This window comes from Leptidea sinapis, chromosome 47 (assembly GCF_905404315.1).
Source record: "Leptidea sinapis chromosome 47, ilLepSina1.1, whole genome shotgun sequence".
Classification (NCBI taxonomy): domain Eukaryota; kingdom Metazoa; phylum Arthropoda; class Insecta; order Lepidoptera; family Pieridae; genus Leptidea; species Leptidea sinapis.
In genome coordinates, this window is record NC_066311.1 from 5169859 (window position 1) to 5186845 (window position 16987).

Consider the following 16987-nt stretch of genomic DNA (forward strand, 5'->3'; position numbering starts at 1 on the left):
CATTTGCCTCATTGCTGAGGGTCGTGACCTCAAATTATTTTCCGGATGATCGCTTTCCATTTGTTACGTTCTTCGGCAATGTGTTTAGCTTAATGAACGTTTTTATTGGTGGCGTCGTGGATCTGGTCGCTTCAACGCATCGGACTCGTGCCTCTCGCTTGCCATGTATTTTCCCTGTTACCAAAGGCTTTTCTTGATTTTCGCTTTTATTTCTGACGATGTGACGGAAAAAGTCAAAGATTCAAAACGGAGGCAATGTTCAAGAGTCTCGAGGTGACCCCCACTTCATGCAGGACATTTGTGTGGTGCGCAGTCCAGGGTTGCGGTGAATAAATAAAGGGGCCTCTAACCGGTACTTAAGGAGTAAGTGCACGAAAAAAGGGGAGGAGTTTAAGAGTACCTTGTGCACTTGCGGCTCGGAGAAGCAGCGCGCGCGCAGGTCGAGAGCACGCTCCAGGACACGGCGTAGTACGTGCAGCGCCGCGTCGCTCTGCAGCAGGCTGGCGAGCAGGCGGAACGGAGCGCACAGCTTGGGCAGCGGAGGAGGGGGGCAGCACTCAGCCAGACCTGCGTGTGTTGTGGCCATGTTTTATATACGAACGTTCATTATCATCACACCATTGTGTACATTCTTTGCCCCTCTGTTATCGAACCGACTCAATAGTCTTAGATTATTTTATATTAGATAGGAGAAACAGATTAGTGGCGCACTTGATGAGGTGAGAGGATCAGTGGGAGGCTCTGCCGTGAAGCACTAACGTGTAAGCATTACTGTGTTTCGGTATGAAGGTAGCTAGTGAAATAACTGGGAAAATGAGAAATAACGTGTGTGACGAGCGCAGTTGTTGCTCAGAATGTTAGTGTTTTCCAAGAATCGTGAGTGGCACTGTATTGGAATGAGCAGGGCGCATCAATTACCATCAGCTGAACGTCCTGCTCGTCTCGTCCCTATTTATCATAAAAGGTAAAATCTAGCTGGTAATGGACAACTGCAATAAAATATATCTAAGCGTTTGGACAGCGAAGAAACTAGATTATAAATATTTTATAGAAATATCAATGATATGGTACAATATAGTGCTTTAATTGACAAAAAGGAATCAATTTTACGAAAATTAACACATAACTTTTATGCCTATCAAGAGATGGTTTGCCGACCTTTAAGGAGAGAGCTTGTTCTTACCTTGAAAGGCGTATCGGTTCGGGTATACTACAACTGGCAGGTAATTTCACACAGTGGATGTGCAACTTCATAATTAAATTTTCGACGTAATCTTCGGTGGTAAATTTCAATGCGTATTAACTTTAATAACTTCTATGAATATTTTTCGTTATATATGCGATAGAAGATGCAGTGAAACATCACATCTCCATCAAAGAAACAAGCCTATGTATGCATCACATTAAGAAAATATTTGTATTTTTTTATAATTATATAAGAAACTTACGGCTGACTTACAATGATAACTTATAAAATAATTGAAAATTATTGATGGCTACTTAAAAGTTACCACATATAAAACTAATTTAACTACAATTATTTAATCTTGAAGAACTTACTTAGTTTGGTGGTGGATGTAGTAAATATATCTAGATCTACTTCATTTAACAAGTCGTTGTAACCTCTGCAAGATCTGGTAATGAAGCTAATGTAGTTATCATCAGGTCGAGGGTCATCTGTTACTCACCAGCCGCCTTCCTCCTGTTCCGCTGCTCCTCCTCGCTACGGGAGAGCTCCTCGCGCGTGTAGTGGTAGAAGAACGCGTCGTACTCGTCATAGAGGTGCGGCTTGAGGCGGTACACGCCGCGGTTGTTGCCGCCGCTGGGCTTGCTAAACTCCGCCACCTCGTGGATCACGGCCTCCAATCCGGTCTCGTGGAGCTCGTCTTCCGGGAGCGACCTGGAGGATACATCTCAAACTGAAATGCTGAAAACAGAATCTGATGCCTGAGAAAAACAGACGCAACATGCTCGGCGCGGCTGTATACAATACAGGTTAATCTTGAGACTAGTAGAATGTCTCATATGTCTATAAATACCCCAGCACTCGCACGCTTCAACCCCAACAGTACACATGTACGGTTATTTTGAACCGGTCGGCATAGGTCGCTGGTTCAAATCCGGCTCAAAGGACCATTTGTTCTCACTAATAAAAACTCACTAAAAACTAGTATGAAATACTAAGGTTTTTTACTTAAATAGAATAACATAGTGGTGTGGGTCAAGAGATGCATCGGAAAAATGCTAACAAATACCTACTTATAGAAATTTAGATCAAACAAGTAGAAATATCTAGCTTTACGACTACGTTTCGTTGCTCGTATTTACTGTACGAGCAGTATAAAATAAGAAGAAAATCTAGCTTTAATAACCTGTTGAGCTCCGAGTGCGGCATCGGCTTGACGCAGAGCATCTGAATGATCTCCTTCTTGGTCCGCTCCTCGTTGGTCACCTCGCCCACCCCGGGCACGTAGCGAGACCCCACGACTGTGGACAAATAATTTTCATCGTAACCTCATGGTGATAATGTAAAGATTGTATAGATTCACCCGTAGACCAGCCATCGCACTTATTTATTATAATTGGATAAGTACTTATCCAACCAACCGAACTGATATCAAACTTTCTCTCTCTAAAAATTTTGGGCAAAAATTATCGCTCATCATTTTGTGCAATGTTGCACGAGGATCTGTTTAGTAGTTAAGGCGAGAAGCGTAACAAACAATCAAACTCACATTCGTATGTATGATATGAATTCCATATTAAATGACCACCATAGCTCAATCACTCTAGCAATGCAATCACAGAAGCCTTTGTTCCCTTATGTTTTTTTAAGGAACCTTATAACGACATGGCAACACCGTGCAAAGAAGTTCATCAAGTATGGTGGTCCGAATCCTTCTCGAAATATGCACTATATGGGCAAGTCAAGGCAACATAATACATGTTGTTATTTTGCGCGATAGTCACATATAGTGGCGGTTAGGACGTCAAATAGCTCTTCGGACCACATCTCGTAATACATACGAATAAAAATATGCTAATACGAGTATGGTAAGATGCGCCCAAGAACAACACCACAAGCAATGATATCTTCATTAGAATGAAGAGTCTTGAAGCAAAAAGTGATCACTCACTGGTGATGAGCAGACCGAGGAACTCCTCGACCATGCTGATGGTGTGCCGTAGCGTATCATCCTCTATCTGCGTCTGCTCGAAGTCATCAGCGGCCCACTCCAGCAAGTTATACTTGTTCAGCACGTGGATTATGAACTCGTTGCTCTCAATCAGCGACGCGCCGATCTGTTTCCGAAATTATTATTTTTATGAACAGTGAACATTGGTGCATCTAGGTACTGTAAGAACTCTAAAACTCATCAGATTGTTTTTTATGAATTTCATATGGCAGATTGAGGTATAAGACACAAATTGGAACATGTTAGTTTTACCCTAAAACCTGAAGGCGAAACAAGTGTAGTTGTTGTACGTCGATGGAACATATGTTCAACTTAACCTAACCTCAAAAATGACATAACACTTGCGTCCAACGTAATAACTAAATTGGAACCAACTTAGATAGCCTAACTCTTTAAAAACAAGATGTCGCGTTGCTGTTGTGTCTCTGGTTTGCATAATAATGCCAACCATAGTTTCATAGTTAAAGATGGTTACATAATACTGTTAATCATTGTGATACGAACTATGTAAAAAAAAATGGTTTCAAATTGTATCAAAAATCCCTACTACAGAAGATTTTATTACACTCAGGCCGCACACTTAGATTGTTTTCTATCTAACCTGCATCATAACGACATCCCTGTCGTACATCTCGGTGCGACACTTGACATTGTGGTAGAAGTAGAGCTGGTTGAGCAGCGCGAACCCGTTGCGACGCCACATTCCCGCGTGCACCTGCGCGATCATGGCCGACGTGCGGAGAAGCGGCTCTGGAATATAGCCATGCTAATGATTAAAGGGACAGGCAAAAGAAAGCGACACCCACAAGCAAGAATTGAGAAGTCACAAAGGACGAATAAATAATAATATAAAATATTGTTACGTAGCAACCCTTCGAAGTATATGACGAGAGTTGTCAAACTTCAAGACATTGTTAATTTCAACAGCTCCGTCAGCATTACTCGTAGCTCAGCGGAAAAGTGTTTACTTTAGACGCTGTAGACCCGGGATTTTTTTGGGTTTTGTGAAGTTAAAGGAAATTTCTAGTTAGTTCAGGATCAAATCGAACAGAAAAAAAAGGGATGGAAAATGTGTAAGCAGGATAAAAATAGTTAAAAGAATTTTCTAGTACAATTTAAATTTAAAGATGGAATGGGAGAATCATTTTGAAAATAGAACGGATCCGGGGGTATATAAGCCGTACTTAGCGTGGCCTACGGCAGTTCTAGTTCTGACTCGAAAGTGTAAAGAAGAAGAAGAAGAAAAGAAGAAGTAGTGAAAAGTGGAAGTGTTCCAAGAGAAAGAAGATAGAAGAGACTTAGTGTTCGGTGCGGTGTGACGCGTTGAAGGTACCGCCGCCCACAAGAGGTGAGAGTGCAAGTTCAGAAAAAGTGAACGCAAATAAAGACTCGTTCCTATAAGCGGAGTATTATTTCCAATCCCTGACCCACTCCTGTGTCAATATTTACACACTGTTAAACACAAATTATCTTGCCCCTAACTAGGCATAGCCTGTATTACCTGTACTAGGCATTGCCTGGGTACGAGAGAACGATATATTTAATACAATATACTTACTTAAATAAACATAAATGCATTTTAACATCCATGACTCGGAAACAAACATCCATATTCATCATATTAATGATTGCCTTCACAAACTTAACTATATCGTAATATTATAAATCAATAATTACTGCACTAGTAGTGGTAAATTAAAAAGGTCATGCGTTTAATATAATAAATTCTATGAATGTAATCAACATCAATCAACGTGTACGTTATGAGCAAGCGGGATAAATGTGAAACTGAACTGTGAATTTTTTGAAAATTTTACAGAACATCTTACCAATAAGTTCCTCTGGAGAAGGTTTGGGCCTGTCTTGCCTGTCGAACTCCTTGCTGTGGAACGAGAGGCCGTGCTTGTGTAGATGTAAATGTAGGCCTGCTATAAACCGAGATAGCGGCCGGTGGACGGACACTGGTTCTTTGGACACGTCGTAGGGAATCACCGACGCGCTCTGATTGCCAAGCTCTGTGAACAACGTTGTAATTTGTACTACAAATGATATTTTTTTTATACTTCCATGGATTATAGTCCGGCTCGAAGGACCATATTTTAGTGATAAAAAGTAAACTTTTAACATCTTTCATAATTTGATGAAACATTTAATAACAATGATCACCGAAGGTCTTCGTAATTTGACCATAATACATAATAAGTTCTAGACAGAATTAACGCGATTGAGGTTTTAGACCAGAGATCTCAAAAATCGTTGCATATTGAATTATGTCATACAATATTTTTAAACTCTTTCCCAACATTCCGAACAACTTCTAGTCCGGATCTGAACAACTTGGGCTACAAATTATTGTCAGTTTTAGAAGACTTGGCCTGCTCTAAGCGGCACGCCGATATCTAGTAGTTTAAGAAGTCTCTAGAACAAACAGTAACTAAATATTCCATGGAAACAGTGCATAGATTACTAGCCAAATAGATTAAAGGCCTGCATCGAAGACAAAAGTAGCCATCTCGAATGGAATTCATTTTTATTTAATTTTACACGAGTGATACCCAAGCCTTATTATTATTTTAAAAAGCCTTTAAATTATTATATTATGCTTTTACTATAAGATTTTTTAAGGCTTTGAACTTGTTGAGATATTACTTAGATTTAGATTTACGACACAGATCTTAATCTTAACAATGATTTAAATAAAAAATAGTGAACATAGACATATTTTCCAATAGTCTACAGGAATTTAAACGTAATATTCGGAAACATTAAAATAAATAAAAACCACTCGGTATTTATAGAAATAAATAAATAAATATCTTTTATCCTTTTTACATCTAATAATTGAACTTATGTAACTTAAAGTGTATAATCAACTTTAAATTGTTATTAAATTTTATTTTATATTAGTAATTAGTTAATAGTTAGTAATAATAAGTAGGTAATAGTTAATAATCTTGTACAAAATAATTAACAACTTTGTTGACTCTCCACTCCTACTTAGTCGTATTTGCTTCAAATGTCCAATAATAGGTCATCACTCCACCAATCAAATATTTTTAGTGCCATTCTTTAGGACTAATTATTGTAAGAATAGATTTCTTATCAGACCTTGCAGAACACACAATGACTGTTATAACCACATAGACATATTTCGATGTAATAAGTACGATTTTGTATCTTTTGTTAACAAATTGGTAACTAAAAGTTATATTTGTATCAGTGAATTTATTGGCTCTTTAAACTTTTGTATTTTTTTGTAATTATTTTTAATAAGTCTTAAAACTTCATTATGTAAGAAGTATCGTTAAGAACTATTTTGGATAGTGTAATATTTATCGTTCATCATACCTTTATGTAATACTAGCTGACTCGGCAAACGTTGTTTTGCTATATAAAGTATAATTCACGCGATAGTTTTATAAGTAATAAAATATTGCCTATATTATAGCCTGTACATCATTTTGTTCTATTGTCAATAGTTTTTGCAGCGCACGCAAAAATAGGTTTTCGATTTTACACCTTGTGTTACAAAATAGCAATTTTATTATGGATCCCTAATTTTGAAAAAAAAAACATAAAGAAGCCTATAGCCTTCCTCGATAAATGGACTACCCAACACTGAAAGAATCATTCAAATCGGACCAGTAGTACCAGAGATTAGCGCGTTCAAACAAACAAACACTGCATCTTTATAATATTAGTATAGATAAACAGCTGTAAGTTTCTTTATACAAATAAATAAATAAATAATTGTCACAGCAGCAACTGTGAATGTTGTGTACATCCGTTATTGGTAATCGCATCAGTAATGTAATTTCCTAGATTAACATGTGTGTACTGTACTATTGATGTATCATCCTACTAATATTATAAATGTGAAAGTTTGTATGTCTGGATGTATGTTTGAACTTCTTTAAGGCAAAATCTACTGAATAGATTTTGATGAAACTTTACAATAATATAGCTTACACACCAGAATAACAAATAGGCTATAATTTATAAAACTATAGTGTGAATTATACAAAATATAAAAGAAGTGTGAGTGTTACTAATGAATACAACTAGCGCCATCTCTTATCAACTAGCAAGAAAAAGATCAATACAATTTATATGGCAAAACAACGTCAGCTAGTTAAGAATAAATGAAATAAAATAAATCTAAAAATATCTTAATGATGGTTCTGTATGCGTGGGTCAAGGTCATGGCTCACCTCGCAGCTGCGTGGGCTGATAGTGCGCGATGTCTGCGTGTCGCCGCAGCGCCATGCGGTAGGCCGACGCACACACGGCTCGCTCCACGCCGCACCACTCCAGTGTGAGAGTGATACTGTGCGCCAGCTTCACGTGCAGATTGAACGCCGTCTCCCACTCTGGTTCATACTCCATGTGCTGTCCCACCTGATAACAGAAAATTATTAATGGCCTGCAAGACCGGGACGGCACGCCAATTTATTTTTAAACGTATCGGTACAGAAATGCGACATAAATTGCTTTGCTTTAAAATGATGCTGTGGCATCGAAAGGGATTTTATTTCACGGCATTCAAAGATGCGCCACGGACTTCCGCGGCGGGATACCGTGGCGTATCGTCGCCGGGGCTCGCTGTGACATACCGCAGGGTGGCATATCAACAATCGATCAAATGCAACTGAAGACAGAATTTGTATTAGACAGAAGGAGTTGCCGAGGCATGTTTTGAAGTACCGCGGCACGCAGTGTCCTCTGACTAACGGCAAAATCCTTTGCCATCTCGTTCCGGTCTGCGTAAGACTTTACCTAACATTAACCACTAAATAACTCATTTAATATACCTTTTTATATGCCTCAACACGTTCGAACAGGGTGGAATATAACGCTCAAAGCAATATCACAAATCACACTACAGTTTCTAATTCATATGTTAACAGACTGTTGAATTATTATTTTTTTTTATATTAACTGGCTCCGTCGACTGAATATTATCGACGATTCGGCCAACGTCAAGGTGGAGAGATTTTTTTATTTTAATTTAGCTGATTGAAGTATATAAAGAGCTGATTTAAAGGAAAATGATCGGTTGAAATAGCTGTGGTTTTTTTTGTGAACTGAAGAATAGGCAACAAGAGTTAGTACGGTTAGAAATAAACACCCATAATATTAACTATATTACTATTGGCTCTCGAATGTATATACATAATAATGTCAACGCTTTTTATCAAGCCGTGTTAGACGCTATATGTTAAGTCGAAAACTTCCTATTTTATTTATTTCTAATTATTCTTATTTATTATTTCTATCTTACCTAAAGATAACAAATCTTGAGTAACATCCTGTAAGATAGGAATACTTAGGCCCAGCTTAAGGAGGCCTAGAGCATTCAGGTAGAAAAAGACTAAAAAAAAAGAAATAAGAGGAAATGAAAACAGACCTGCCTAACCACGGAGTCCATGTCCTGCATCATGACGAGCAGGTTCAGCATGAGCGACAAGCCGTGCAGGAATCCCTTGCGCAGGTCGTCGTCGAAGGCCGTCGGCACTGAACCCAGCAGATACTTCACATCGTACAAGATGAACTGCGCCCGTTTGAACGCCATCGATAAGTGATTCCGCTCGAACTCCAAACGACCCTGAATAAATAGAGAAATAGAACTATATTTATTTACCATAGGGAGTGACAATAACATATTGCAACAACACTTGGTTAACATCATAAAGCTACATCAGTTCGTAAAGGGGATTTTGACATGGGGAGAAAAACTGATAAGAAACTCCCAGCCCATCTTTCAAATCATATAACAACTTAGCCATATATAATATAATATTAAACAGGCTTTGCCTTGGCATGGATCGATATTCTTCCACTACGGCCCCCGCTCTCGCCTCGTCACCTCTCGCGTACGACACAAGCACATCTCACCTATAACTATGTATGTAGTTACGAACTTACATTGGCTGACACCGATGGGCAAATTTAAGACATATCCGGTTTTCTCGTGGATCCTATTGTAAAAATTGGACCAATCATTGAAATAGGACAAGGGAAGCACCAGGTTTCAAATAAAAAAAGTCGAAAGTTCTGTGGTAACAAACATAAAAAAAATATAGTCGAACTGAGAAGCACCTTCTTTTTTGAAGTCGGTTAAAAATTTGCTCACCTCAACGTTGCACCGCCTGTTACATTCGCTGACGAACGTGTTCATGACGACAAAGAGCGCGTCGTGTTTGGCTATCAGATGGTGCGCTATCGTGGGCGTTGTGTAGAGCTGCACGGACAGCGACGATATCGAGAACGAGTGGTCGTGGTCGTCGCGGATGAAGTCCTTTAGTATTGAACCTGGAATGTAACGGTGTATTTGTAATCGGTTTGATGGTTTTTATAGAAGAAAGTAATCGTTCAAATGGCTCACCAGATGGCGTACGAAAAACATCCGCCGATGGACTTTTATTCTTAGTATGAGGCAAACGGGCAAATCACAAGAGCAATGCCCATGGCTTCAGCAATACTAAGGCTCAAAACATGCGTTGCCAGACTTAAAGTTAGTAGTAGGAGTAAGTATGCTTTTAAAGTCTCAAGGAGACGGGTCCTAGGCGGAATCCTCTGTAAAGCAGCCTCTTATATTATAACTAATATACCAATAGCTAAATTTGTTAAACTCTTTACCATAACTATTGGTAAACAATAGAATTTGTGAAACTCTTTACCAGTGGGAGGCTCCTTAGCCGGCTAGTTTATGGGTACCACAACGGCGCCTATTTCTGCCGTGAAGAAGTTATGTGTAAGCGTTACTGTGTTGCAGTCTGAAGGGCGCCGTAGCTAGTGAAATAACTGGGCAAATGAGACTTATCATCTTATGTCTCAAGGTGACGAGCGCAATTATAGTGCCGCTCAGAATTTTTGGGCTTGTCCGGAGCGGCACTGCATTGTAACGGGCATCAATTATCATCAGCTGAACGTCCTGCTCGTGTCGTCCCGTATTTTCATAAATATAAAAAAGAAGACTTACCATAATTCTTGGTAAACAATATCGCCATCGCCTTCTTGGTCGAGTAATCCATCAACGTTGTGGTGATGAGCAGCCTGTGCCAGGCCGTCCTCGCCGCCTTCCACATCCGGCAGTCATTCTGCATGACGCCGGCGGCCACGCCCCCCGTGATCCCGGGCAGCGAGCCCCCGCCCAGCCCCGCCTCCTCGCCCAGGATCACCTGGCTCACGGCCAGGCGCAAGCTCTGCTCTTGGCTCACAAAGTTTTGCAGCCTGGACAATTTGTTTGTTGAGGATATTTAAATTTAAAATACTTTCGTTGGCATAACGATAAATTTACTACGATCAAAGAGAGAGTCATTATTATTAAAGTAAATTTTATCACTTTTGTAAAGCTCAACAAACAAAATCGACCAGGCGGATATAGCCTCAGATCTAAGAAGAACGGGCACACGAAACTCAGTGATTATGTCCATGATAACTTCTGTAATAAAGTCACTATTCATTGCATGAAATGAGTCATCATGCAATCATCATCACGCAATCGGCCATGAGAACCGAAACACCAATCAGTGTGAATGGTGTCGCTGTTACCAAAGTAACGTGTCGCTTAAAGTTTTGGCTGTTATATTACGTCATAAAAAGCCACCACGACGTTTGCGAGCGTCCTCGAGTATAAATCAATTTTAAATCACGGACGAGTAAAAAAAGAAGGCATCCGCGCCGTGATATTAGCAAGTGAAGCACCGTTATGCTAGTGTGTGTGCGGTTACGGGGGATACTAGTTACACATTTTTTTTGTCCCTTAAATAATCATATATGGCCACAAATACTTATATATATAGTATCGTTTTTACACTTTTTCACAACGCACGACGGCATTTTTAAAATAATTTATTGGGACAATTCTCATAATTGCACCCTATCGGCCTGTAGTAGTGTAAGTGTGTGCGTGGGGCTTATGTATTTACACGTTAATCGGCTTGTATTGGTGCTACACTGTTATGTAAGGTGACACGGAGTCCTTATTTTTTTACTAGTCGGCGTTTTAATTGAGAGAAATGCAAAGGATTTCGTTACAGCTTTTATCTACACCCATGCTTTAAATCCTCTATTAAAGATTCTGAAACAGTAAGCTTATTGCCAACATTAAAACACACAATGTTCTAATAACCATTACATCATCCAAACGAGTGTTGTAATGTTGTACTGAATTTCGTAACAACACTCCTATGTTTTTTTTTCGATCCATTCATGCGCAAAGAGTTTCAACAGACAGCCACATTCTTATTACTCGATGCGGGGTATCTGTATGAATTTCAAAAAAAGAATTCGTTTACGCACGTTTCACACTACCAGAATGTCGCGTGCCGTAAAAAAGAGTAGGTTATTCGAATCCCCGCCATTTTTCTTTAATATTTTTATTGTTTTGTTTACAAAAAATTAGCGATTCATTTTAAACGCTGAATATTCGAGTGAAATTCAATTATTGCAGTATACAAAATGTAAATTACTACTAAAATAAATAATTGTTTCATTAATACTTAGTTTATTTGTATATAATCAGTAATGAATGATATTAGTAAGTAACTGTCCCAGAATCATTTGGAGGATTCTTATTCTGGGTGAAGATAAAGTCTTGTATGCAACTCTTGATAATTAGGTATTAATACACTCATGTGATACTTTTATTCGTGTTTTAATACCCCTTATTAGACAACAGTTGCATAAATAACTATTATAATAGGCAGCAGGAATATAATAATCCGTCATTATGGCCATTGTGTGTGAGGAGTAAAGTATACTGACCAGTGCAGCAGCTTCATGGCGAAGGTCTGGTGCGCGATGACCTGCACGTGCATCACCAGCACCCGGAGCTCGGGGCCGTGCCGCGACGTGAACCTTTCGAACATGGCGCACCGGCTGACCGACATACTTCACATTTCACACTAACCGACAACCGCCGATTAGAGGGAGTTAGTGTGGACTGTACTAAGCTATTATAAACCTTCAACCCTAAATTAATTTCAAAAGACGCTTATATAAGTTATATAAGCCAAACTTTAATAAAAATGCATAAAAGGCATTTATTTTACCAAAATTGATTCCATTAGAAACTCTTTCCGGTATACATTTCTTTCGTTTCTGATATTATGCCAATTGCCAATAGATCAAAATATAACATATATACCTAGAAATATATGAGAATAATTAATTTTAATTTTTACATTCTACATTTTGTTAAATAGCATTATAATTCATTCATTCATATAAACCTGTATTGTAGCGTCCATATAATTCAATACCAAAGTTTTAAAGTAAACTGCAAATATCTCAATATAACGATAACTATCAATTCGTTATCTGATTTCAGTGAAAAAAAAAAGCCTATGTGTCGTCCTGTTAAAACAGTCAGTAGTTTCGCAGATGTGCTCTAGTATACAAAGGTTAATGTAAAGAACCCATTGTCCTTGATTTGAGGCTTAGATAATTTATACGTCTAGAAAAAGTCTCTTGCTGTTAAACAACCGATAAGAACAGGCCAGGAATGATACTTTAGTGTGCGTGACAAGCAACGTCTTACACTCGGGGTTTGTGAATTGCTATAAATAGAGGTTAGTTCTAAACGCAGTTTTATTCAATGTTTTCACACGTGTCATAGTCTATCTAAACATATAAGTGATCTAAGATTTTGGGGCTAGTTAGTTAATAGCTACCTATCCAGCATCCCCACAAAGGAATCAGTTGCGACAGTTCGGTTTGTGGTACAGTTCAAAACTCAAGAGTCACTCTGAACATAGGCGCATAACAAAACAATGACAGGAGCGAGCGGGTTGTTCGAATAATAGTATGTTTATACCCGATGACGTTCTATACATATAGACAATGCACCTCGTACAAAATCAAAGCCGGCAAAAAAAAATATGGCACATGCCACAAATGACACCATAATTAACCTACGACTGCTATTTCTATACATTTCTGATTGTGTCCTTTCATCTGTCCCATTCTGACAAGCGGGTCTTGTCTGGGGACTTGTCAATAATATTGTACCATATTTAATGGAAAAATATTCGTTTTATTTATTTTATTTTATTTATTTGACCAATAAAGCCCATATCCTTACAGAGTGACCTTTTGCGATTGAGGCTTTACTTAAATTTAAGTATTTAAATATAAACAGAAAATATCATAGAGCTACTACTAACAATCTATGCCTACTATACTAGATTATAACTATACTAATTACTATTATATCTAATAATAATATTTTATTAAATTACTTCCGCTTTTTGCATATTAATCTTATATGATAAAATAACTTAACCGATGATAAGTCACACAATCTTTTTTTGAGTCGTTAATGTATTATTTAAGCACTTATAAGGCACAGTCAGGCTTGTTGATTGACACACATGACTAAGGAGAAAAGTGTGCTTACATTGGCTTTAAGCACACTTTTGCCGTTTCTTTATCAGACTGCGAATGATATGTCCATATGTATAAACCGTCATTGTTTATACCGATTAATATTAAATTTTATTTTATTTAATTAACCCGAGTGTGTTACACATTTACATTAAACACTTTTTAAAGGATTAAAATGCGTGTAATCGTAACCGCGTTCTATATAAAATTTTCCGTAAGTTACATTTTTATTATAATTTTATTTAACCCAACGTTTTCAGAGCACGATTTCAGGGGGACTGACAGTCCCTTTAAAAACACAAAATCTAATGTTAAAAAAAACACAGTTACTATTACACGCTTTTTAACTCTTTAAAAAGTTTTTTATTTAAATTAATATTATTTTACATAAAATTACATACATGCATTGCATAAAGTTTTAAGTTAGTCAGTCACCGTTACCAGTGGGAAGCTCTTTTGTAAAAGATGCCGGCTAGATTATGGGTACAACAACGGCATGTATTTCTGCCGTGAAGCAGTAATTTGTAAACATTATTGTGTTTCGGTCTGAAGGTCTCCGTAGCTAGTGAAATTACTGGGCAAATGAGACTTAACATCTTATGTCTCAAGGTGACGAGCGCATTTGTAGTGCCGCTCAGAATTTTTGGGGTATTTCAAGAATCCTGAGCAGGGAGCATCAATTAGCATTAGCTGAACGTCCTGCTCGTCTCGTCCCTTATTTTCATTAAAAAGAAAGTCAGTTCAGCGGCTATGTTCGGCGAGAACTGTGTATGTGAAACAAGCCTTATGTGGACTCACGTCTCGATGTCCGTCTTGAGCTTGTCGCAGAGCTGGAACGAGTTGCACTTGACGATCGTGCGACCCTCGCGGTCGATGAGGCTCACCAGCTCCACAGAGTCGCGGTGGCTGTACTTCATCACGCGCATCAGCGCGGTGATCACCTGCGGAATCAAGTCCAAACCATTCTTAGAAGTTATACTTTTATTTTAATTTCACTTTTGTATTTAGACAGTATATTAATTTTGTTTAATCTAATTTTGATAATTTGATTTGACTTTGTAGGTTATGTCTGGTACCGAGAAGTCACTGACAGCTGAAACACAGTTCATACTAGTTTAGCTATCTTTAAATAGTTAATAATATAATTTAGAAAAAATATTTTAAACTTGTAATACTATTAGTATTAATATTATTTTTATGGAATAGGAGGACAAACGAGCGTACGGGTCACCTGTTGTTAAGTGTGTTAAGTGATCACCGCCGCTCACACTCTCTTGCAACACCAGAGGAATCACTGGAGCGTTGCCGGCCTTTACTGTGCCCTCCCCAGAATATTAATATTAATATTTACTATTTATTATTTTTAGTAATATTCGGGAAATAATGTTATTATTAATTAAATTTAGGCTATTTCTCTCCCTTGAATAGAATTACCAGGGAAATACAACAGTCATCACGATGAAGTCGACATATTTGATCATAACTTACATAAATTTAAAAAATATATTAAAACGGTTCCTTCAAGGGAGGGATGACCTAATAAGTTAACAATCGTTTTTTTTCTATAATATTTTGTGTAAATTTATATTAACATTGTATTCGTAGATATATAACATATTATAGTTCTTTTTTTATTTTGTGGCTTAATTTAATTGAATAGCATGTCATTTTCGCCTATAATTGAGGCATCACTTACCATGTGAATGTTATTATTTTTGTATTATACTGTGCTTATATTAGTGTATACCTTGTTGGCGGAATTAAATAAAAAAAAAACAATATGCATTCATTCTATAATCAAGTCGTTTTGTAGTATTTTCGAAAGAGAACTCGAAATATGATATTCCAGTAGTGGAAAAGAAGAGAAAGGCGTCATATAATGAGATGTGAGAGTTTTGACATTCTTCACAAATAGAAACATTAGGGCTGAGATCCTTAGAGCGTACTTAGACTTTGCTCAGACTTTACTCAGGTAAAACTTAGCTGAGTGTAATGATAATAATAATAAATTCTTATTTCGACCAACAAAGGATCATAATGTGTTAGTAACAAACTAAATTAAAACCTAGGACAGGACCAACTTGTCAGCACATGTATCAAACAGCAGTGGTTCAGGTACTGACAATCAAACCTGTGAGAAAATGCCCTCAGAATACCACTGGGGCTAAGCCCGCACCCTAAGCATCAAGGACGTAGACCGCTTACGTCCTCCTCCCTGCGTCGTAATCCTCAATACTGAGGGTCGTGACCACCCCTCTGTATCACTTTCTCACGTATGATCGCTCTCCATCTATTCCTGTCTCTGGCGGTGTGAAAGGCATTGTGAACCGTAGAGTCGAGGGCGGAGCGGATCTGATCGGACCATCGTGTTGGACTGCGTCCACGAGGCCTCTTCCCATCTATTTTGCCGACCACAATGAGCCTCTCAAGGTTTCCATCCTTGCGATGTGACCGAAGTATTCTAAAACTCTGCGCAGACATTCGGAAGACAATCGCGATGAGATCCTCAGTTCACGCAGTATGGAGAGATTAGATCAAAATGCTGTCCAGGGGATACGGAGCATCTTACGTGTATTTTTTTTTTTTGCTTTTACATGACTCTACCTACGTTACACCGCTTACGTAGAGTCGTGTAAAAGCAAAAAAAAGTACACGTAAGACGTTGGTATAAATCGAACGTATTAAATTAAATTTTGGTGTGGAGTAATCCAATGTTGTTCTGTGTGGTATGAAATTTTGGTGTACCTGTTCAAAGGTGTGCGTCTCGTCGTTATACAGGACGGTGCAGTAACAGTCTGGCTGGTCCAGTATCTGGAGCAGATCACACTCCGCGTCCTTCAACCTGCCGACGAAGTAAACTCTCTCAAAACATCAAACGCTACTGTATATATATATATAATATGTATTTATATCTATGCTACCCTTTAAACCAAAACTGCAGTTAGTAAATAAAAAAATACTAAGCACTGAATTAAAATATAACTTTTTTAAGGGTTGATAAAGGAGGAAGACAATACGAGATTAAGCACTTCCTTAGTCAGGGAGACTAAATAACTTGTATTGTAACTAGTAAATGACGTGTGTCCAATGTAGGTGACCCATACAATTAATTACATGCTAAAAATAACGCAAAATATAATGCAGTATATATCTATAATAGTATAAGATTTTGTTTCAATAAAATCACGGTAGTTGTGATAACTGTCGTTTCCGCATTATTTAAATAATTCATACGGCACGTGGCCGCCTGACGTCACAACACAACACCAACCAAAATGAATGAGTGGAGTAAACTTACATCGTTATTAAAAAACGCAAAGTAATAGTTATTTATGCAACTGTTGTGTAATAAGGGGTATTAAAACAGGAATGTGGGTTTATTACAAAGAGGCGAAGCCGAG

General features: G+C 38.1%; 1 protein-coding gene across 3 annotated transcripts in view; it reads right to left on the reverse strand.

Moving 5' to 3' along the window:
* LOC126978077 (E3 ubiquitin-protein ligase UBR1) overlaps positions 1-16987 on the reverse strand; it is a 71045-nt gene that overhangs the window by 22758 nt on the left and 31300 nt on the right. For 2 of the 3 annotated variants that reach the window (XM_050826786.1, XM_050826788.1), the window contains 13 exons: positions 16332-16428; positions 14385-14527; positions 11967-12080; positions 10180-10430; positions 9331-9509; positions 8605-8802; positions 7409-7595; positions 5027-5212; positions 3799-3947; positions 3138-3303; positions 2373-2487; positions 1689-1900; positions 401-567 (listed from right to left, as the gene is read on the reverse strand). In XM_050826786.1, coding sequence (XP_050682743.1) covers positions 401-567; positions 1689-1900; positions 2373-2487; positions 3138-3303; positions 3799-3947; positions 5027-5212; positions 7409-7595; positions 8605-8802; positions 9331-9509; positions 10180-10430; positions 11967-12080; positions 14385-14527; positions 16332-16428 — 2164 coding nt within the window. The remainder of the gene's footprint in view (positions 1-400; positions 568-1688; positions 1901-2372; positions 2488-3137; positions 3304-3798; positions 3948-5026; positions 5213-7408; positions 7596-8604; positions 8803-9330; positions 9510-10179; positions 10431-11966; positions 12081-14384; positions 14528-16331; positions 16429-16987) is intronic. The other variant, XM_050826787.1, reaches the window with a different exon arrangement.